This window comes from Loxodonta africana, chromosome 8 (assembly GCF_030014295.1).
Source record: "Loxodonta africana isolate mLoxAfr1 chromosome 8, mLoxAfr1.hap2, whole genome shotgun sequence".
NCBI classification, from domain to species: Eukaryota; Metazoa; Chordata; class Mammalia; order Proboscidea; family Elephantidae; genus Loxodonta; species Loxodonta africana.
In genome coordinates, this window is record NC_087349.1 from 20,441,030 (window position 1) to 20,465,674 (window position 24,645).

General features: G+C 40.7%; 1 protein-coding gene across 4 annotated transcripts in view; it reads right to left on the bottom strand.

Annotated features, from left to right (window-relative positions):
* Positions 1-24,645, bottom strand: part of AHCYL2 (adenosylhomocysteinase like 2) — a 158,626-nt gene that overhangs the window by 32,258 nt on the left and 101,723 nt on the right. For 2 of the 4 annotated variants that reach the window (XM_003407272.4, XM_023544610.2), the window contains exons 2-5: positions 19,397-19,505; positions 10,738-10,881; positions 9,918-10,018; positions 1,174-1,276 (exon numbers count right to left, since the gene is read on the bottom strand). In XM_003407272.4, the coding sequence (XP_003407320.1) occupies positions 1,174-1,276; positions 9,918-10,018; positions 10,738-10,881; positions 19,397-19,505 (457 nt within the window). Of the gene's footprint in view, positions 1-1,173; positions 1,277-9,917; positions 10,019-10,737; positions 10,882-19,396; positions 19,509-24,645 lie in introns of all 4 variants that reach the window. The other 2 variants (XM_023544608.2, XM_023544609.2) reach the window with 1 other exon arrangement.

Here is a 24,645-nt window from a genome sequence, read left to right on the forward strand (position 1 = left end):
CTACAGGGGAAAAAGAAGAAACCAGAAATAAATGTTTCTTGACCCAGTCAAACTGGAATTCTCGCCATTTCCCAACTACCCCTTAATCTTTCCTGCTTCTATACTTTTGTTCTCCCGTCCTCTTCACCAGGAACACCGTTACACTCTTCTCCACCTGTTAAAATGTTCCTAGCACTTCATGGCCCAATTCAAGTGTCAAGTTTGTAATGAAGCCTGATTAAACCAGCTGGAAGTGATCTCTCAAGGAATTAGAATTTTTAGAAGCCACTTGTTTGTGTACTGAATGTGAATTTACGATCTTCTGTGGCATTTGTGACACATGTCCTTGTATTGCCATTATTTATTTATGAGACTTACTTCTACAGTATCGGATCCTGAGGGCAAAGACATTGTCTCATTTGCCCTTGTATCTCTTAGAGTAGGTCAATAAACATTTGTTTAAAAAAGTGTGTGTGTACAATTCATTGGGCTGTACATTTAATATCTGTTCAATTTTCTAGACACATTTCACACATCGGTAAACATTTTTAAAATGAATGTAAGTGAGCAGGTGACATGCATGAGTGCTAACGGAAGGACACGCATGCACTACAGGGTGTCCCTGGCCCTTCTCAAGAGCACTGACGCAAGTGTTCGTACCCTCATCTGTCTGTACTGCTGGAGAGAGGGCAAGACGCTGGCCGAGTCCAAATTTCTCTACTTCTCTTGTCCTTCAAGTGTAAGTTTTTTGCTGTGATCAAATATTAATCTGCCAGGTCGAGTCCTCTCTACTGCTGAGGCAGAAACACCAAACACTGAATCAGGGCAAAGAGCCTGCTGGAAAACCAGCAGGGCCACAAAGCTATGCCTGCAGCATTTTCTTCTCTAGCCCACGTTACCTTAGAAAATCAGAAGTGTATGATGGAGCTCTAACGTCAGCAAGCCCAGGCAACGCATTAACTAATAATGGAATGTCAGACACACGCAGATATTTGCCAACCGTACAACAACAAAGTTAAGCTGATCACATTCGACTAGAGAAGCCCAGAAGAGGACAAACTCATCGAGGACAGGGAACCATTTCTTCCAAGATAGCTTTTACTGTCAACCTTCCTTAAAGATTTTACATTGAAACAGTGAACTTTTCAGAGACTTATTTTAGCCAAAACATGGAGGCCAGGCCAAAGAGCTTACCGCTTTCTGCTAGAGCAGCAGCCACTTCATTAAGAGTGGAATAGATGTTACAGGCAGCCCAGCGGCACTGTGCCCCAAGAGCACCCAGAGTTTCCATAAGCACCTGTATTAATGAGAAAGCAGGGGATGAGCAAGCCTGGGCCAAACAACTGGTCAAGGAGATTCAGTTTATATATTCAACAATCTTTGAAAATTAGAAAGTACATTAGGAATAACTTAGGCCAATGGTTTTCAAACTGCTCTGAAGAACATCGTCAGTATCTGGGAAGAAGACAAGGGTTGGGGCCAGGCATGGGGGCAGGTTCCAGCTGAGCTCTACCCTTTTATCCAGTTAGCATATTGGGCCTACCCAAAAGACTTAATTAAACCACGTTTTGTCTGAGCTAAAATGTTTTTTAAAACCATTTGGTTTACAGTTCTGTTTCTGCTTAGGACGTAGAAAGCTGCAAGAGAAGCTCTCATCCTAACAAGAGAGAAAGTTGGATAATCTACAAAATCATTTCTTTCCTTTTGTTATTTTTTTAATTTTTTTGTGGTTTAAGTGAAGGTTTACAGAGCATATTAGTTTCTCATTAAACAATTAATACACACTGTTTTATGACATTGGTTGCCAGCCCTGCGACGTGTTAACACTCTTCCCTTCTCAATCTTGGGTTCCCCATCTCCATTCGTCCAGCTTTCCTGTCCCCTCCTTCCTTCTTGTCCTTGTCCCTGGGCTGGTGTGACAATTTAGTCTTATATACATGGCTGAGCCACATGTATTATTGTTTGTCTTATGGGCCTGTCTAATCTTTGCCTGAAGGGTGAACCTCAGGAGTGACTTCAGTACTGAGTTAAAAGGGTGTCTGAGAGCCATATTCTTGGAGTTTCTCTAGTCTCTGTCAGACCAGTAAGTCTGGTATTTTTTTGTGAGTTTGAATTTTGTTGTACGTTTTTCTCCAGCTCTGTCCAGGACCCTCTATTGCGATCCCTGTCAGAGCAATCAGTGGTGGTGGCACTCTCTAGTTGTACTGGACTCAGTCTGGTGGAGGCGGTAGTAGTTGTGGTCCATTAAAAATCATCACTTTTCTTGAGCTCATCAAAGATCTGAGGTTGTAAAGCAACCAAGTGAACTGAACTCCAAAGAGTGACAAGTCCCTTTCCAGAGAGAGGGGACACTGTTTCACCTTTGGCAGAGCACAAGAAGAAGTGCCTGACATACAAGAGGGTAAGAAAGATGAAAGGAAATTTTAACAAATTCCTAAAGGCTGAGTATGAGAAAGTGAGCCTGTCTGGAACTTCTAGGAGCTCCAGGCAGAAGGAAATTTCACACTCAATTGTAACACTTTTTTTCTGGGGCCTCCAGCTGGTACTCCCAAGAGTGACTGGGGGCAGGATACCCAAAAAAACCCAGCGCCGTTGAGTCGATTCCAACTCATGGTGAAAGAGCCTCCCTCAAAGTAAACTGATGGGCTGCACTGGGAGACAGTTGTGACGCCTATGGACTTCCCCACACCCTTTCCTCATAGGAAGCAAAAACTTTAAATTATAAGAAGAGGATGCAGGAATTGCTGGAGAGAAGTTTGGTAGCTCCTCAAAAAGTTAGACACATAATTACTATATGATCCAACATTTCCACTCCTAAGTGTATACCCAAAAAACAGGGACTCAGATATTCATATACCAATGTTCATGGCAGCATTATTCATGGTAGCCAAGAGATGAAAATAACTCAAGTGTCCATCAACAGAAGAATGGATAACAGGCTGTGGTATATACATATAATGGAATATTATTCAGCCATAAAGAGAAATAAAGTTCTGATACATGCTATGACATGGGTGAACCTTGAAAACATTATACTGTGTAAAGCAAGTTAGACACAAGAAGACAAATACTGTATGATCCCACTTTACATGAAACATCTAGAGTAGACAAATGCATAGAGACAAAAGTTTATTAGTGGTTACCAGGGAGTGGAGGGGGGGGTGGTTATTATTGCTTAAGGGGTATGGAGCTTGTTTGAGATGATGAAAAACTTTTGGAAATAGAGAGTGATGATGATTGCACGACATGGAAAATATAATTAATGTCATTAAACTGTACACTTAAAAATGGATAAAATGGCAAGCTTTTATTGTATATGTTTTACCACAATAAAAAATTCTTAAAAAATGTTTGCTTACTAATAGTGATTTTATTAACAGCAGTTATCTCTGTGCACGGGTAATTTTCACTTTTTTTAATCTGTACTTTCTAATGTATCTACATCAAATGAAAAATTATATAACATATATGATCTAGCTTAAAAACAAAACAAGAAAACTTACAGCAAGTCCACTGATTTAGGCTAATCACTTCATGAAATTTGTCCAAGGTCACATAGTGAGTTAATGGCAGAACTACTCACATGTCTTAATTTCTAGTCCACACTATCTTTTAATATCTGGTCCCATTTTTCCCTTTTATTTTACTTTTCAACATAAATAATTTCTGCATTCCTGTAACCAGGACTTCTGAATCTGTCAAACAAAAGAATGATACTGAGACTATGCGATATAAATTAATATAGAGAAGCAATTGAGACCAAGAATATAAGAACCCTTCAGAGAACTTTGAGTTAAGCCTGCTGGCCCATAGGGCTCAAACAGGAGTGAAGGCTGCTTGGAGGGGGAGAAGGACACAGCTTGAAAGCTGGTTAACCTGACTTCAAATCATCACCACTTAGAAGGAGTAGCAACAGAATCTAGTTGGAATGAACTATGAACGCACACCTAAAAAATATAAATAGATCCAAGTCTATTAGGCACATGGGAAGGAACTCAACTATGATGGTCATAGGAGACTTTGTCTAACTACATTATATATTGTGGTAACTTCTGAACATTGTGAAATGAACATGAATTACTTTTGTAATCAGAGAAACAAAATAGAGATTCAAAACAAAACAAAAGAAAGCAAAAACCCTGTGTAATTATTTTTTTAAGAGGAAAAAGTGTGGGGTGGGGACAATAAAATAAAATTAAAATTGCTAATCTAATTTTGATTAATCCCTTCAGGAAAAGATAGAGAAGGAACCTGAAGAGGGGTAATCTTCAGTGAGTCGGGGGTAAAATGGAAATTAGATACAATTTAGCAACATGAGACAGTAGGGCAGCACTTACTCTTTTAAGCCACCACACTGAAGTCTCATGTCCCTGACTGAGTTGGCTCAAAAAAGGTTCCAAGAGTATTTCTGCCTAGTTTCATTAGTTTGTAGTCCCACAAAAAGATAGCTTTTCAATTTATTATATTCATTTTGGGTAATCAAGGCGCTCTTCTCCTCAGAGAACATAGAGCCCAGAAAAGTCTCACAGTGATGATGCTAACAGTAGGGGTCTGTGTCTTGAGCAATCTCTACTGTCCTTATTCAGGAACGTGGCCACCTAAGTGTCGTGCTTCAGGAGAGACAATGTCTTGAAAGCTGGGCTAGCTGTACAGACGATCCAGACCTTACAAATTAAATGAAAGACCGCAGACTCTCTGTCAATACACCGGTTTTCCTGTAGAGGTCACTACAGTTAGCAACTCGGTATTTGTTACATTCTTCATGATGCTTAAGCACTGGCTCTCGACAGAGGTGCTTTGGAGAACTGTGGGAACAGGGTGATCCATGGTGGACAGGTTTTAGCAGAGCTTCCAGACTAAGACAGACTAGGAAGAAGGACCTGGTGACCTACTTCTAAAAAAACTGGCCAGTGCGAAAGTTATGAATAGCAGCAGAACACTGTCTGATACAGAAGACGAGCCCCTCAGGTTGGAAGGCAACAAAATAAAATTAGGGAAGAGCTGCCTCTTCAAACTAGAATTGACCTTAAAGACATGAATGGAGTAAAGCTTTTCGGACCTTCATTTGCTGATGTGGCACAATGCAAATGAGAAGAAACAGCTGCAAACAAACATCTATTAATAATCAGAGGGTGGAAGGTATGAAGTAATGAATCTAGGAAAATTGGAAGTCGTCAAAAATGAAACGGAATGCATAAAGATGGATATTCTAGGCATTAGTGAGCTGAAGTGGACTGGTATTGGCCATTTTGAATAGGACAGACAAATTGAAGAGGAACAACGTTGCATTCACTGTCAAAAAGAACATTTCAAGGTTTATTCTGAAATACAATGCTGTCAGTGATAGGATAATATCCATATGCCTACAAGGAAGACCAGTTAATATGGCTATTGTTCAGATTTAGGCACCAATCACTAATGCCAAAGATGGAGAAATTGAAGATTCTTACCAATTTCTGTAGTCTGAAATTGATCAAACATGCAAACAAGATGCATTGATAAACTATTGGTGATTGGAATGTGAAAACTGGAAACAAAAAGAAGCATCAGTAGCTGGAAAATATGGCCTTGGTGACAAAAATGACATTGGAGATCACATGATAGAATTTTGCAAGACCAACAATTTATTCATTGCAAATACCTTTTTCAACAACATAAACGGTCACTATACATGTGGAGCTCGCCAGGTGGCATACACAGGAATCAAACTGACCATTGTTGTTAGGTGCAGTTGAGTTGGTTCTGACTCATAGCGACTCTACAGAACAGAGTAGAAATTGCTCCACCATAGGGTTTCCAAGGAGCAGCTGGGGGAGCCAAACTGTAGATCTTTTGGTTAGCAACCTGAGCTCTTAACCACTGCACCACCAGGGCTCCTCAAATCCACTACATCTGTGAAAAGAGATGATGGAGAAACTCAATACCATCAGTCAGAACAAGGCCAGGGGCTGACTGCAGAAAGGACCATCATTGCTCATATGCAAGTTCAGGCTGAAGCTGAGGAAAATTAAAGCAAGTCCACGACAGCCAAAGTCCGATCTCCACCTTAATTCAGAAACCATCTCAAGAATAGATTTGATGCACTGAATACTAATGAACGAAGACCAGACGAGTTGCAGGATGACATCAAGGACATTATACATGAAGAAAGCAACAGGCATTAAAAAGACAGTAAAGAATGAAAAGACCAAAATGGATGTCAGAAGAGAGTCAAACTTGCTCTTAAACATAGGCTGGCTAAAGCAAAGGGAAGATATGATGAAGTAAAGGAGGTGAACAGAAGATTTCAAAGGGTGCCTCGAAAAGACAAAGTAGAGGATTATAATAAAATGTGCAAAGACCTGGAGTTAGAAAACCAAAAGGGAAGAACATGTTAGACATTTCTCAAGCTGAAAGAACTGAAGAAAAATCTCACCTTCAGCTGCATCATTCAAAATACTAAATGACACAGGAAGCATCAAAAGCAGATGGAAGGAATATATGGAGTCACTGTGCCAAAAAGAATTGGTTGATGTTCAACCATTTCAGGATGTAGCACATGATCAAGAACTGATGGTACAGAGAAGGAAGAGGTCCACGCTGCACTGAAGGCATTGATGGAGTTGAAGGAATAACAATTGAGATGTGTCAACAAACAGATGTAACACTGGAAGCACTTACCCATCTACACAAAGAAATCTGGAAGACAGCTACCTGGCCAACTGACTGGAAGAGATCCGTATTTGCAGCCATTGCAAAGAAAGGTGATCCAACAGAATGCAGAAATTATTGAACAATATCATTAATATCACACACAGGTAAAATTTTGCTGAGGATCATTTAAAAGTGACTGCAGCAGTGTATTGATAGGGAACTGCCAGAAATTCAAACCAGATTCAGAAGAGGAACCAGGGATATCATTGCTGATATCAGATGGAACCTGGCTGAAAGCACAGAATACCGGAAAGATGTTTACCTGTGTTTTATTCACTCTGCAAGGGCATTCGACTGTGTGGATCATAACAAATTATAGATAACATTGAGAAGGATGGGAATTCCAGAACAGTTAATTGTGCTCATGAGGAATGTGTACATAGACCAAGAGGCAGTCATTCAAACAGAACAAGGGGATACTGGGTGGTTTAAAATCAGGAAAGGTGTGTGTCAGGGTTATACCCTTTTACCATACTTATTCAATCTGTATACTGAGCAAATAATCCAAGAAACTGGACTATATGAAGAAAAATGCGGTATCAGGATTGGAGGACGACTCATCAACAACCTTCGATATGCAGATGATACAACCTTGCTTGTTGAAATCAAGGAGGACTTGAAGCACTTACTGATGAAGATCAAAGACTACAGTAACATAAAGAAAACAAAAATCCTCACAACTGGACCAATGTGCAACATATGATAAACGAAAATACTAAAGTTGTCAAGGATTTCATTTTACTTGGATCCACGATCAACACCCATGGAAGCAGCTGTCAAAAAATCAAATGAACACTTGAGGCTATGTTGGCATCTCCTGCCTGGAGGGGAGGTGAGAGGGTGGAGGGGGTAGGAAGCTGGCAAAAAGGACACAAAAAGTGAGAGTAGAGGGAGAGAACAGGCTGTCTCATTAGGGGGAGAGTAATTGGGAGTGTGTAGCAAGGTGTATATGGGTTTTTGTGTGAGAAACTGACTTGATCTATAAACTTTCACTTAGAGCACAATAAAAATTATTAAAAAAAAAATCAAATGACAATTTCATTGGGCATATCTGCTGCAAAAGATCTCTTTAAAGTGTTAAAAAGCAAAGATGTCACATTGAGGACTCAGGTGTGCCTGACCTAAGCCAGAATATTTTCAATTGCTTCACATGCATGCGAAAATTGGACAATGAATAAGGAAGACCACTGAAGAACAATTGGTGTCTTCGAATTACGGTGTTAGCAAAGAATATTGAATATACCATGGACTGCCAGAAAAACAAACAAATCTGTCTTGGAAGAAGTACAGCCAGAATGCTCCTTAGAAGGGAGGATGGCGAGAATTTGTCTCAAGTACTTTGGATATTTATTGGGGGGACCAACCCCTGGAGATGGACCTCATGCTTGGTAAAGTAGCAGGTGAGTGAAAAAAAGAAGAAAACCCCCAACAAGATGGACTGACACAGCGGCTGCAACAATGGGCTCAAACACAGCAACGGCTGCATAAGGAGGGTGCATTCTGTTGTACATAGGATCACTATGAGTTGGAATTGACTTGATAGCACCTAACAACCAACAGTGGAGCCCTGGTGGTGCCACGGTTAAGAGCCACGGCTGCTAACCAAAAGGCTACCAGTTTGAATCCACCAGCCACGCCCTGGAAACTCTGTGGGGCAATTCTACTCTGTCCTATAGGATTGCTGTGAGTCAGAAGCAGCTCAACAGCAACAGGTTATTTATTTTTTTTAACATCACCACCGCCAACAACAACCATTTGCATACTGAAATGCTCATTATTTTATTAGAAATCGCTTTCCTTTCATTCTTTCTGTCTCAGTCACCTAGTGCTGCTATAACAGAAATGCCACAGGTGGATGGCTTCAACAAAGAGAAGTTTATTCTCTCACAGCCTAGTAGGCTAAAAGTCCGAATTCAGGACGCCAGTTCCAGGGAACACTTTTTCTCTCTGTTGCCTCTAGAGGAAGGTCCTTGTGATGTATCAGTCTTCCCTTGGTCTAGGGCCATCTCAGTGCAGGAATCTCAGGTCCAAAGGACACGTTCTGCTCCTGGTGCTTCATTCTTGGTGGTATGAGGTCCCCACTATCAGCTAGCTTCCTTTCCTTTTATCTCTTGAGATAAAAGGTGGTACAGGCCATACCCCAGGGAAACTCTCTTCACATTGACTGAATCAGGGAGGTGACCTGAGCGAGAGTATTACATCCCACCCTAACCGTTTTAACCACAGGCAGAGAATACGATTTATAACACACAGGAAAATCACAAAATGGAAGACAACCACACATGGCCTAACCAGGTTAATACACACATTTTTTGGGGGGACATAATTCAATCCATGACATCCTCTCATATTTTAGCTAATATTTTATATTGATTTTTAAAATAGCATATGTAAACATACACATTATATTTGAATTTTATTTCAGGATCATACAGGTGAACTACAAAATATTCTTCATAAAAAGAGGCACTGAATCTGAGACGGCTGGGAATCACTGGTCTGAACCAATCATGGTGACCCCTGTCTCCTTGTCATTGACTGGTGGGGCATGGGTGTGTCATCCAGTTCTGCTCAATGAGACATAATGGAGCATCCTAGAGTACTTCTGGGAAAGGTTTCCTTGCTCTTGGGAGAGAGGAAGAAGTGGTCCTCCCTCTTCTTCATTAGCTTGTGATGTCTAGAATAGCTGTAACCATCTTGCTGCCAGCTTGAGGATGAAGAAGTAAGCACACTGAGGAGGCAGCTCCAAGACAACCACAGAGAAGTGATACTGGAGCCCTGAGATCCTGCATCTGAAGTCCACCTCACCTTTAGACTTTTAGCTGTGTAATGTAATACACTCCCTTATAAACAAGCAAGGGTGAGTCAGATTTTCTCTTATTTGCAGCTGAAATCAACCTAACTCATACAGTGGCCTTATAGAAATGGCTGGAAAGGAAGATAAGGGGAAGCAGCATGCTATAATGCAGAAAACACAAGGTTGAAAGCCAGGTATACTGGAGTTCGAATATTTACTTGATGATTTACTATCTGCATAACCCTGGACGAATTATTTAAACTCTTTGAGCCTCAGGTTCCTTGTTTATAAAATGGAAACAGGGATACCTGCTTTACACGGCCATTGTAAGACTTAATGAACTAATACATGTTAACTCTTCACCCAGGGCTTGGCATGTTGTCAGCACTCAACACCTGGTAGCTATTATTAACCGACGTTATTCTGTGGAGAAAGGAAAAGAACTCACAGCAGTCTGAGCAGTGATGTGTGTGCAACCCACAATTTTGGCTCCAGCCAAAGGCTTTTCTCCTTGAGCTCTCTTCCTGAGAGCCATCAGCGCAGGCATTTCTGAAAAGACCCAATACAGACACAGCAATATTAGAGAGGAGGGAATCAGAGATAAAAGAATAAATAGAAAAATTATTCTCTGTTAGATTAGGTTTCTTAAGGGATCAAGACATTACAATCTCATTTTCTTTTTATAAAGGGCTTGGGAGTCCCTGGGTGATGCAAATGGTTAACGTGCTCAGCTGCTAACTGAAAGGCTGGAAGTTTGAGTCCACCCAGAGGCGCCTCAGAAGAAAGGCCTAGAGATCTAGTTCTGAAAAATCAGCCACTGGAAACCCAACAGAGCCCAGTTCCACTCTGACACACACAGGGTCACCATAAGTCACAGTCCACTCCACAGCAACTGGTTTCCGAGGCAAATGCCTCGGGGCTCCGATGCCCTCCAGCCCAGCCCTCCTTGTCCAGCCTCCTGCCCTTTTCCTTGTGTAGGGGCTCCTTCCACGTCTGCCAGGGTTTGCTCCCTCCCCACTGTGTAGGGGCTCCTTCTACATCTGCCAGGGTTTGCTCCCTCCCCACTGTGTAGGGGCTCCTTCTACGTCTGCCAGGGTTTGCTCCCTCCCCACAGTATTTCCTGAACTCAGATTTCTTTTGTTCTAAGTATTCTTCGATACCACACTGAGATTTTGCCAGCTACCAGAACCCAGGATGTGAAAGAGGTTAATGGCATGGACGAAAAAACACAGACAGATTTAAAAGGAAAAGGTGCTTGGTTTCTTTACCTTGTTCAGCAATTTCAATTTCTCTTCGTCCAAATTCTGCCTGTTTGATGTTCTTGACACAGAAGTCACTGCTCCCTTTAGAATTCTTTTGCTGCTTGTCCCTAGGAGATGTCTCATCATCAGAGCTATCTGTATATGAAGCCGCTGCAATGACAAAATAAACTCTCAGGGACAAAATGGCTTCCTCTAAGACGCCAAACTATGAAGTGAACCGAGGCTTCTCTTAGTCCTCTGCTGCTGTTAGGTGTTGCTGAGTCGATTCTGTCTCCTAGCAAGCCCCTGTGACAGAGCAGAACTGCCCCACAGGGTTTTCTAGGCAGCAGATTTACGGAAGCAGGCTGCCACATCTTTCTGCAGCCATCTGGTGCCATACGCGTTTACACACTTGGAAAGAGCCTACAGGGCACCATGGAGCTGTCTCAATCATCTTCTGTGGGAAGTGCTATGCACAGGTCAGACAGAAAGCTGAGAGATGTTGCCAAAGCCATCCTCCCTGGACAGCATTAACTTGGAATCTAGGGCTAACTTTATCTTCAGAACATGCAGAGAGGTCCTTGATCATGCAAAAGGAGAGAGGTTACAGTGACAATGGAATGAGGCTAAAATTCCTAAGGCAGTGTCAGGGTCATTAACTCATGGCTTTCTGGGATTTCAGCTTCCTTTCTGTCTGCTGCTCAAGTGCCTGATAGATTTGTGTTTTAGCACAATAATTGAACAGATAAGACCCAAAAAACAAGGAACCCATGGGAAAGTAATTAAGAACCACACAAAAAGTGTTTGTCTGGCCTAACAGAGTTTTCCTTTTTGAGGCTGGCTCTGATGGGGCTGAACCCTATGGCAGACCCAATTAGACAATGACAATGAGGCATTCAGTGTGCTCCCTTCTGGCTGACCTCAGTGGGTCCTGCGTTAGGCATTTAAGATTTCCAAAGAAGCAGATAAATCCTCTTCCGATATAATAAGATGTTCTGATAACTAATCCATTTAGCAATACATGCTAGAGGGTGAAAGGTCTGAGACTTTTGATTGTGGCCAATAGGTAGCTGCTGCTTCTGTTCACAAGCTCCGTTGGTCTGCTGGTCTGCATAAAATGCGGTAATTGCTAATCATTTGCTGGATCATTTGAAGAAATTCCCATCCTTGATTTACATTTACATTTACGAGGACAGTTTCTCCTAAGTAGCCCTCAAGGTTTTTGGGGCACTGGAAGATAAAAGGCACTATCCATAAAGCATTACATATCTCTCAGTGGGATAAGACGCACTGCCATCGTTTTTAAGGAGAGAAGGCTACAAAATCTTGGTGCTCCTAGGGTCTATGGTGCTCTCATCTAGTTATGTCCAGAGTATTAAGGCATCTCTGGGAGGGCTGTAACAGGCAAGTCTGACCTTGCCCAGTTAATCAGGCGTGGTGCTACAAAATGTCTGGGCAGCAGGAGCTTGAGTATCTCTCTTGGAGCTGGAAAACTGCCCTGGAGCAAAGTACTAACACGAGGCTACAGGAAGGAACATGGGCACCAGAGGAGGTAAATCCCTAAAGGGACTTTTGTTCTTGAAAGGACGCTAATCTGTACAAAAAGTCTGTGGATCCCCCTCCTAGGGTGAGTGAGAGCTCAAAGTGCCATTGGCAGCAGAGCCCAGAAACAGCTTCCTGGGCAGTCATCTGTCTCACTGATCAATACTCAGAAATCACTTACGTGTTCAAGGCTCAGAGGAACCAAGCCTCTACTACCCGAGAGGAGAAAGATAACCCACCCAAAAGCCCACTGCCGTTGAGTCAATTACGACTGATAGCGACCCTATAGTCGGAAAGATAACAGCCATCTCTAAATCCTGATCCGAATTTACAGGGTCATTGCTTTTGAAAAAAATGTTTACATTCAGAATATCTTGAAATTTCAAATCCTTGTCCAGAGTCCTGATGGTTTTTAGGCCCCTCAATGGCCATTTAAATACAGCGGTTATGTGTACTGGCAGTCAGGCAGACTATGGTTGAAGTCTCAGTCTGATTTTGGGTGTATAAAAAAGTAGAGGTGATTCAAGAATGTACTTAATAGGGTTGTTAATTCATTCAGCCACTCACTTACTGTGCATCCACTATGTACCAGGCACAGTCTAGGTGCTGGGGATCCAGGACAGAGATGGATGGTCCTTACCTTCCTGGAACTTTCAGTCTAGTGGGTGAGTCTGAGATGAAATAACTAGTTCTTCAATTATTTAAAATTTTTTCAATACAGTTGTAATGTGTGCTATAAAGTAGAAATGAGGATGTCATCAGATTGTATAATAGGAGGACATGACTTATCAGAGTCAAGTTGTTGACAAAATTAAATAAGATAACGTAAGTAAATTGCTTGGCATACTGTAATGCTACCTGATATTATTATTGTCTTTTGCACATATTTTTAATTCAATGTCAGATACAATTTATCTTTAAGGGTCCTGACTCAGCTGTAGGATTTTGAATGGGAAAGGAATGGCACATATACAAAATTATTTAGCAATAGCAATCTTTTTTTTTTTCAGCTCTGTCATCTCCTATTAATCTACCAAAGCAGTAAGGTGGTTGGCTGGCATTGACTACAAAGGTTGAGGCTTAGTTCTAACTTTACCCAGGATACCTCTCCCCTCCCATGCCTCTTCATATTCTAAGGGTGAGTCAGAAAAACAAAAACTTCTCCTTAAGAGAAGCACTCCAATGTTTGTCTTGAGTTGTCTTCCTTCTAACTCAAAGAAAAAAGTTATTTATACTAACTCCTTATTCTAGAAGCTATAGAAAAATATGGTATTGTACTTTCTTAATAGTATTAACTGGTTATAGTCAGTTCAACCAATGTTTTTCTTTGAGCCAAAATGGATTTGTTTTCAAAGAGCCCTGTATATAGACCTGTTTTCAGCTGGAAACAGAAAGTATCAGTTGTCTAGATTGTACTGCCATGTGAATTCAACATGGCTGACAGAGTCAGACCAAAAGAACGTGTTATTTCTACAAATACAGTGCAAAGATTATTTCTGAATTAGTTTAACATTTATTCACCTTTTAAAATTCTTTGAATCCATATTAATTTCTACCACTGTACTAAAAGTAGCACATCATGAAAACAGTTCAGGTAGCATTAAAGATTTTTCCTAGGAAAATTTAGAGAAACCCAACCCATAAGTATACGCATGCTTGAAGAGAGATTCCAAAGTGTTTTTAACTGTCAGCATACTCTGAGGTCCAGAGTCCTAGTTTAATTATAAAACGATCAAGCAATAACCAAGATGATACCTCCTGAAGCACAGACCTGACATCCTAGATCTAGTTTTACCTTTAATCGGCCAAATGGCCAATTTTCAATTTACCCAACTGTAAAATTGCAACAGACCCCTTCCTTCTCCATGTTCTTCCTTTCCCCTGACTACCATCAGAAAAACCTTATGAATAAATGAAATAACACCAAAAGGGATCAATTTCTAGGTAGAAAAATAATATAAAGTACGATGTAACTTTACTACAGAAAGGTCTCGTTTCATAATTTTCCAGAGTCAAAACCTCACTTGCCGGAGGGACTACTGACGCATACATATATTCTGCATCTCAAGTCTGATTCCCAAGCCTTACCTCCCAGCAGCATGATATTCTAGGTTATTGCTAGGAGAAACAGCACTAAGAATTCTAGTTGAATTAGTTCGATTAGACTATTTTAAGCCAGGCAACTCCTCTTGGGCCCAATCTAGCATTTGGTAATGGAAATAACAGTGGGCACCTGTGTATCAGTGTGCTGCAGATATCACTAATAAGTAACACTTTAGAAATATATAAAACGCTATGTCAGCAACCGAAATACAAACAAACAAAACTTTGTTGTTTGGAAAACTTTGAAATGACTTCAAACTTTGTAGGAAGCAACCATGAACGTAGCGACTTCAGTCTTCCCTCCTCAATAATTAATTCACCATGACCCCAGCTTTTTCAGGGACAAATCACTGAGAATTATTTGCCTTTGAAAAAAAGTCTCTTCAGTTCATTGTTTTTATGGCTTTTTTTTTTTTTTTCCAGAAGTTTATTTCTTAAAAATAATTGCAGGAACTAATGTAGTCTTTGCCAACCTGGGTTTCACTAGAATTAAATCCTAGTGCCTGATGCATCCATTGTTTAGCAAAATCAATCTCGTTGCCTTCAAGTTGATTCCGACTCATAGCGACCCTATAAGACAAGGTAGAGCTGCCCCATACAGTCTCCAAGGCTGTAATCTTTACGGAACCACACGCCCACATCTTTCTTCTGCGGAGTGGTGAGTGGGTTCAAACCGCTAACATTTCAGCTAGCAGTCTAACACTTTAACCACTGCACCACCAGGGCTCCTTATCCATTGCATATAATGAATTAATTTCTTTCCTATGCATCTAGCAGGGTACTAGTTACGTACTACCCTTTGCAGAACTGAGAAAACAGCCCCTCAAATTATTTTGTGTTCTGTGGTTCAGAAAAGTAACCCGTCAATAAAGGCAGGTTGTTGTTGTGTGCTGTTGAGTCAATTCGAACTCCTAGCGACCCCATGTGACACAGCAGAACTGCCCGGTAGGGTTTCCTCGGCTGTAATCTTTAAGGGCTCAGATCGCCAGGTCTTTTCTCCCACGGAGCCGCTGGTAGGTTCAAACCGACAACCTTTCGGTTGGCAGCCAAGCATTTAAACATTGTGTAGTTTAAGGCAGGTACCCATTGCCATCAAGTTGATTCCCACTCATAGAGACCCTGTACGACAGAGCAGAAGTGCCCCACAGGGTTTCCAAGGAGTGGCTGGTGGATTCCAACTGCTGACCTTTTGGTTAGCGGCCATATCTCTTAACTAGTATGCCAGGGCTCCATAAGGTAGGTAGATGTTCCTAAATAAATGTGTGGTAAAGTTGCACACTAGGGCCTTTAGGAAGAGAGAGTAGGCCATAGCCTACTTAAGCCTCTAAATATCTTCAGCAAAACAAGTATTTGGACAGAAACGTATCTTTCTTTGAAACGTATCTTTCTTGTAGTTGCTTCACATATATATATAGAGTATATCAGAGACAACACCAAGGGCATAAAGTATAATAAGAATGTCTCCGGAACACCTTTCACCAATATTTACTTATCAAGCACGTCTATGTGTCAGACATAGTCCTGAGTGCTAAGAATAGAGCAGTGAATAAACAGACAAAAATCTCTGCCCTCATGGATCTCACATTCAAGTGGGAGGAGAAAGACAAAAATAAATCAGTAAAACATACAGTATATTATATAAGTGCTATGGAGAAAAATAAAGGAGCAAAATTTGATGGGGAGTGTTGGATGGGACATTTGTACAACTTGAAAAGAGTATCCAGGATAGGCCTCAATGAGAAGGTAATATTTGGTTAAGACAGGAAGGAGGTAAGATGGCCAGCCATGCATATATCTGGAGAAAGGGCATTCCAGGCAGAGGGAACAACAAGTACAAAGGCCTTGAAGCAGGAGAGAGCCTGGCATGTTTCAAATAACAGCAAGGAGGCTGGGATGGCTGCAGTGAAATGAATTGCTGGGAGAAGAGGGAGATTTGGGGAAGTAGAGAGATAATCAGAAATGTAATGGGAGGCTAGACAGTATACGGCCTTGTAGGTCATTGTAAGAACTTTCATTACTCATAGGGAGACTGGGAAGTCATTGGAGGGTTTTGAGCAGAGAAGTGATATGACATGACTTATTTTAAAAGAATGAATCTAGCTGTGGTGTTGAGAGTAGACTGAAGAGGGCAAGGCTGGAAGGAGGAAAATGAGTAAGGAAGCTATTTAAATAATCAGAGATGATGGCGTCTTGGACAAAGGTGGAAACAGTGGAAGTAGTAAGAGGTGGCTGAATTCTGGATATATTTTTCAGGAAAAAAAAAACACAATAGGATCTGCTGATAGACTAGATAGGAGGTACAGGAGAAAGAGGTTTCAGATGATGCTAGGGTCTTTGACTGGAGCAAATGGAAGGATGAAGTGACCATTAAGTGAGCTGGGGGTGACTATGGGAAGAACAGATATGGGAATAAGATTAGGAGCTCCGTTTTTAGGACATGGAAGGTTGGAGATGCCTATAAAACATCCTAGGGAACGGACTGAAAGGGCAGTTGAATATATGGATCTAGTGTGTAGGGGATAGACTTGAGCTGGAGATAAAGTCTGAGAATCAAAAGTCTGTAAATGGTGGGGTGGAGGAGGGGACGTAGGAAACCTGTACATAATATTTAAAACCATGAGCTTGACTGAATTTAACTAGGAAGACAGTATAAACAGAGAAAGAAGAGCCCCAAAGATTAGTCTCTGGTGCTCTCCAGTGTTAATTTCTACAGTATTTAAGTTACAATGAACACTGAAAATGGACCCCAAATTCTTATTGACATGCATTTGTAGTCTTATTGTGTTTATAAAGCTGTGAGTCAGCTCAATTATTCCTGGCGTCTTGTCTGATGGGCATGGAGCTCTTTCTGTATCATCTCATGTAACTTTCCATTCTCTCTGCTACGAACATAGTAAGCTGCAAATGCTTTCCAGGATCAGAAGACAAGCCAAACATGGACAAAGTCTAGAAATTAGGTCTCTCTTAACTCCCAGTCCAAAACTCAAGGCAGTGGGCATATCCATTCAGAATTTGTTTAAAAAGACTTGACAATTTTTCACATAAAAAAAAATGAGGCAACATTGTGTGATGTAGCTGCTAAAGAAGCAAACATGATCTTAAGTTTCGTTGTAAAAGCACTGAGCCTAGTTTATGGAAAGCGACACTTCCTACAGGTTAGTTCAGACTATATCTGGAATATGATGTTCATAGGTATAATATCTTTAAAAGGACACTGAACCTCAAATAAAATATTAACCAGTATAGGCACAGAATAGCATACAAACTCAAGTTTGTATGAGTAAGAGCCTTTCTCCAAATATGTCAATTGAATAGGTCCAGAAAGGGAAAATACATGGGAAGAATAACAACCGAAGAATAATAAATGCTGAAAAATATGTGAGGCTATTTAATGTGTAAAAAATTGTAACAATATTTTTTTTAAAAAAAGGACACTTAATAGAATACATCCAGATGAGGTAATCAGGACAGTGGGATGCCCCAAAAATTGGACAACCAAAAATGGTGATTTTTATTCCTAAGTAAAACTTAAATTACAAGAATTGTAGAAGAGCTTATCAGGAGCTAAATAACTAGAGAAAGGCAAAGAGCACCCTAGCATCTAAAGTGCCCCCAAAAAAGCCTGATGGCTGTTTGTCAGGAATGCCATAGAGGCATTCCGGCATGTAGTATGAAACTGAAAAATTATTTTTATCTTTGTTTCCATCTCTGGGATGTTTTGATTCCATGCTCCTGAACTTAATATCCACAAATGGATATATTAGGTTGACAATTTTTGAACTTATAAAAATAAGTCAATTTCATGTAGTTGAACCTATGTAGTCCATGGTTGCCAAGGTGACATCAATCAGTACTCACCAGTGTGCTATACCAGGCAACTACAGGCTCCCTTAGAAACCAATGTTATCAAGCCACTCTCTCTAAGTATGTAAGTATTTTGTTTAAGCACCCTCCCTGCATATAGGGGTTGGGCAGAAAGACAAGCATTGGTGTCCTCTGCAGAAACAACGTTCATTATTTAGTACCAGTCCTTAAATAACATGCACAAACAGTCTAAAATGTTATACACGGTTTTACAATTTACATTTTCACAACTATTATAGTTTCCAAAGGTATATCAGCCAGTTCATGAATTTTCAACACTGGTTATTTCAGCAGAATAAGTTAGGTACAAAATTTGACAAACACAGATAAAAATCCATAGGAATTTATGTCATGTGCTTTATATCACTCACAGTTATTGCAGGAGGAAGGGGGAGGAGGAAAAAAAAAGAGAAACTAAGTAACAATCTACCCAACCTAAATGTTACAGCTCCCCAAACAAGATTTTTCAACTTTACGTAACAAATACTGTTTTCCTATTTTTGTAAAGAAGAGATAAAACTTCAGATGACAATAAAAGTTTTCTAATGAGTTATATTTGTAATGTGAAGAAGTAACTAGGGTGAACACTCAGCTTCCTCCTGCATTCCAACAGCAGAGCAAAGTAAAATAGCTCCATGCTGGATCAGACACATACTGGGCACTGCGGCACAAATGGTCAATGCCTGCAAGGGATCCTATACCATAATACTTCCTCTGGTATTATATTAAATGGCATTAAATTAATGCCACTGCAAAGGAAGGCAGGCAGTAATAAGTGATACAATGTCACAGCCCAGGAGACAAGGCAAAAGGCCCACTTGTTTGAACTAACTAAAATGTCTTCATTGCTTCTTGGAGGAATTGAAATTTCTCTTTTATTTTCAAGAGATGAAAACATGTCACACGGTGCTCAGTGAAGATCATCAGTTACATGCTCCCACTCCTCTGAGTAAGTCAAAGAACTCAGTTTCCTTTATAATCTCTTTTCTACCTCTACTGGAAGAAGAGGCCTCCTTCCCTTAAGCTCCACTCTGAATTCCCAAAAGGAACCCAAAGACTCCATCCAGAATTTTGGTCTAAATTTCGACTTAGTCAAAATGTTTATACCAAAGCAGGGGCTTGATCATGCTTAATTAGCCTTGGATAGACAGCAGGCCCACCGCAGCTCAGTACCCACCTGAGCTGTAGCTGTCAGTCGATGACTGAGAAATGGAACGAGATAGAGAGCGGCGTCCAATTTTGGTGGGACGTTTGTTGAATTCTTGCTTCTGGTCAGCAAACTGGATCTGCTAAGGAGAAGAGTCCCAGTTATATACAGGAAAAGAAGCTCCATTTTGAAACAGCAATTCAAGGCTTGTGTTATACGCTCTTTACCTTTTCTCCCAGTTGATTTGATTATACCAAACCATATTTGGAAAGTTAAGACTCTTTAGAGAGAATGACATCTCATACTTTACCTACTATGTTTCTATCAAATTTAAATCTTTGATTCACTCTGATGATATGCTTTTTACGATAAAATTGTGACCCCCCCCTCAAAAAAAAAAAAAAAAGGAGAATGAGATGATCTGGTTAAAGTAAATTTTAGAAAGTTGAGTCATATTCAAGTATCACTGAAAATTGATGCTAGAAAGTCTTTGAGACTATTCCAACCTTTATATATTTAAATGAGAAAACTACAGAGGTAGGGAGAGGTAAAATGACTTTTTTGCCTTCAGGTTTCAAAATTCTTATGCTGGAAATGTTAGGTATAAGTAATGAAAAAATAGGCTTGGCATTCAGACAGAACTTTCTGGAACTACATTCAAATCCTGCCTATGCCACTCATTAGCTGTGAGCCTCACTTTCCCATTATGTGCAACAGAGATAATAGTAATTCCTTCACAGATTTTAGAGAGGGTTAAATGAAACAATGTATAAAACAGAGTAGGAGATTTCAATAAATTCATTCCACTCCCCACCCTTAGAGTTCAGTGTTCTTTCAATTTTTGCAAGTAGATACTCTAATTTTTTAAAAAATGTTTTCTAAAAATGTATTAGCTTTATGGTAAATAACATTAGTAAGTACAACCCGTTTAAAACCCGTTGAGTAGATTCCAACTCATAGAGACCCTATAGAACAGAATAGAACTGCCCCATAGGGTTTCCAAGGAGCAGCTGGTGGATTCAAACTGCCAACCTTTTGGTTAGCAGCTGATCTCTTAACCGCTGTGGCACCAGGGCTCCATTAGTAGGTATAATAAGCATTAATTAATTGATTTTTAATGTTTGGAATCATATAACACCTGTAAGTGATTGATCATTTGTATTACCTATGATAGATGCGGAAGGGGTGGACAACTGGATCATACTCCAGAGGCTGTATTTTAGACAATACCTAACAGTAACTTTCTTATAATTTCTCTTCTACTATTGGAGGCTCCAGCTGATACCTTACAAATCAATCAAAAACCCAAATCTACTGCCGTTGAGTCGATTCTGACTCATAGAGACCCTGTAGGACAGAGTAGAACTGCCCCCATAGGGTTTTCAAGGCTGTAAACCTTTATGGAAGCAGACTGCCACATCTTTCTCCTGTGGTGCGGCTGGTGGGTTTGAACTGCACTCTTCAGTTAGCAGCCAAGCGTTTAACCACTAAGCCAAAAGTTCGTATCATTTATTCAGCTACTAACTTTTTTCTTTTTCCCTAACTGAATGTTTGCATAACTGCTTAGATTATTCTTCTGGCACAGAGGTGGGTCTACTGAAAAGGACGAAAGATCTGACAGCTGATGCTACCTTTAATGATGGGCAGAATACAGCATACCAGAATGAAAGCAGGAAATGATGGTTACATTTCCTGCAGTTAGAAATAACCACCAAGTCATTTGAGTATCAAGACAAGGGGACCAATGCCAAATTGAATTAGTTTAGTATTGCTGTTTAGGGGAATTCATAGCATTTCCATGGCTGTAACAATAGATACAGTACTTTAGAGTTTGCAAATTGTTTTCAGAAATAGGAAAATTCATTGGATTAGAAGCTCTTGGTATTCAAAGCTCTTGGCAAAATGACAAATGGCAAAATTGATCCTATTGCTAAAGTAGCAATTTATTCCAAAAGGACAAAGAGCTCTTTCTATGTACCCCCATAGAAAGTACACGAACCACTTATCACACTGACGACAACTGCCTGTCTACCTACACAATATGCCCTCCTAAACCAGAGGTTCCATACAGTTAGAGGCTGTATATCTTATTCACCACTGTATCCTCAGGCACTCAATCATTCTATTCTAGCTGTCTTCACTATCTGTACCTGGTTGCATTTTTAGTAAACACAGTCAACATTAAGCCAAGTCTGATGTTAAAATAATTTTTAAGGGTTAAAAAAAAATACAGTTGGAAAGGGGAAAAAGAGAGGATGAGAAGATGAGGAGCAGGACAGCTGTGAGGCTTCCTGGCCGGAATCTACCTCACCACCCTTGTTCAAGACAGTCCTTGTCTTTATTCTTTTTTTAGAGGTCCATCTGAGAAAAGGGTTAGTAATTGACTTTCCAAGGGCCATACTGAGCCACTTGATTCAGCAGTGCCCACTTTTAAGAGTAACAGATAAACCCTGCCTCAGATATATAGCCCATTCCCCACCATGAGACACACCACTAGAGGGAGCTGGTCACTCTAGTTCTCCAGAGTTGTAGGTTCTGGGTGGGTACCTAACCATTTACCCCAATAAAACTACACCATGTAGATACCTAGCTGAATCATTATCTCAAACCAGTTTCCCTAAACTAAGTTCTCTTCTCTATAGAGTTTATTCATTTACAGTAACTCCTTCCACCTACCACAAGTTTAGGACTGTCCTTCGGCATTAAAGACTAGGCTATGTAGGCTTTCTCCATCCAGAGACAGAGGGTTGTAAGAGCTTGTTTACTAATTAGACACTGAACTCAAGATTTTTTAAGACAGAAAGATATTAGAGACCACTTCAACCACTTATATACGTTATACAATTTTTTTGAGAAATAAATTTTTATCTTTAATTGATATCCAGAATATATGGGGTAAGTAGGTCATTCCTTGGTGTCTGCCTTCACTCAATAATTATTAAGTAAGGTGACATTCTTTCCTCAGCAGTCTCCCTTATAACACAGTAATCTGCCCACCCCAGCTGTGGTGCCCTGGTAGATTCTACCTCTAACTTTCCTACCTTGTCTGAAATCAAGGAGTCCTTTAAGGTAACTCTTGTTTTCTACTTCACAGAGAACCACCTAATTCCAACAGGCATTAAAGCAAGGGAGGGAAAAAGAGTGTTAAGAAAAAGGCTCACTTATGCCAGAGGGAGGGAGGGAAGCAGGAAAGGAGGGGGAAAGTATAAGCAGCTGGCCTTTTACAATAATGGCTACAGCAGCAGTAAGACTGGGAAATAAGAGCTTAGCCTCACCTGGGCTTTCATCCCAGAGTTGCCATTGACAATGTATTTCTTCTTACTGCTCAGCATAGTGACATTACCAGCCTTACTGCCACCTCTCCGGTCCAGGGACCCTCGTGGCCAGGCCTTTAAACCTTCTCATCAGCAATTCTGTTGGCTCTGGTTCCAGCTCGCTTTTTGTTTTCCTTTTTGGTGGGGGGGCTACCCTTCCCCGGAATCCCTGAAGCAGCTCTAATAACCCCTCCAGCGGTAGAGCCCCAATTTAATAAGGCATTTCTGTTAGTGGCTCATCAGCCATTCTGAATTCTGATGGCTGGTTTGCTTTTTTTTTTTTTTGTCCCTAAACACCTAATTACATGGATCCTCTGACCTCTAAACCTTAACAAGTCTCTTGACAAGGCCCAACTTGCATGTGTGCAACAATAGCTTATTTATATAACTGGTGCACTTTTTTGCCTGCTATAATTAACTTGCTAATTAGGTTCCTTTTTAACCTTACCTCCTCCTTTTCCATGTCAGATGATTTCAGTTAACCTAGTCTCATTAGAAAAAAATTAACTACAGAGCCACTAAAACAATGAGGGAATTTATTAAGATGGTAAGAAAAAACCCTAATGGTGCCAAGTGCTCAGGCAGCCCCTGCCCAGCACTCCCTGTGTCCTTGGGCTAGGCAGACTGGGGACACTTCCTCAGTCCGTTGCTTACGCACATTATTGTGCATCCTTTATATATGTGCTTTGACCTCACCTGTCTCAAAACTGTTTCTAGCCCTGTCTCAAAATAGTTGGGTGAACGTGTTTGCTTTTTTTCAGAAAGTGTCTTGAGGAAGGTGTGACTAAAAAGGGAGTTCCTTATCTCCTCAGTGTTCCCAGAATCACAACAACCCTGTTACGTGCCAAATACTCAAATGAAAGAGCAAAAAATCACGTTACTTACTGATTTTTGAAAGGGACAAGTGACTAGGAAAGCTAAACTCAACTCTACGTTACGGAGACAAGGGTAGGAATGTGATGTGACTTCTTCCTTTAAAAGTGACTGCTTGTTGAACACAAGAAAGAAGATAAAATGATAGATTTTTTTCCCCAGGATAATCTTTATTTTGAGGAAAAAGGCCAAACTAGTGTTTACTGTATAGGGCTTACTGACTTCTCTGGAAGAACAGAACTAGGGGAACCAGTTGCCATGGAGTCGATTCTGACTCATGGTGACCCCATGTGTGTCAGAGCAGGGGCAGATTAATCAGTAAGCATGGTATGCACTGGCTTACAGTAAGCAAGGTACACACAGGCTTAATTGTTTTTATTTACTAATCTATAGTGCACAATTTCACATGTGGTAAAACCCCTGTGAATCTGTGCACTACAGATTAGTGAGTGAGCACAATTAAGCCTGTGCATACCTTGCTTATTGGGTAACCTCTCCCTGGCAGTGTAGAGCTGTGCTCCATAGGGTTTTCAATGGCTGTTTTTTTTTTTTTAAGTAGATTGCCAGGCCTTTCCTCTGAGGCACCTCTGGACTGACTTGAACCTCCAACCTTCTGGTTAGCAGCCAAGCACATTAACTGTTTGTGCCACTCAGAGACTCCTAGAAGTGGGGGGAGGGGGGGAATTACTTCTTTTAATCTGTACAGGAATCTTAAGAAGTAGGCATTATTTTCCCCACTTGACAAATGAGGAAACTGCAGCTCTGGGAGAACAAATGGTTTGCCTGAGAGCTCACAGCAGGCAAGTGATGGAGCTGGAATTCGAGCCCTTGTTTATGCCAGGGCTGAAGCTCTCCCCAACTACGCCACACCTTATGATATTACATATGGGTAATCAGAAGACCAAAGAACTCCCTTGGCCCTGATCCTAGGTATACTAGCTTCACCTCATTCCTCTTAATTTATTTTTCTTATCAGACTGGGTATCAAAAATGACATCACCCAAGCGATCTTGGGGCCCTAATCAAAGTTCTAAAACAGCTAATCATATAATTTAAAAAATCTAACATCCTTAAATTCGCAACTCTGCCAAT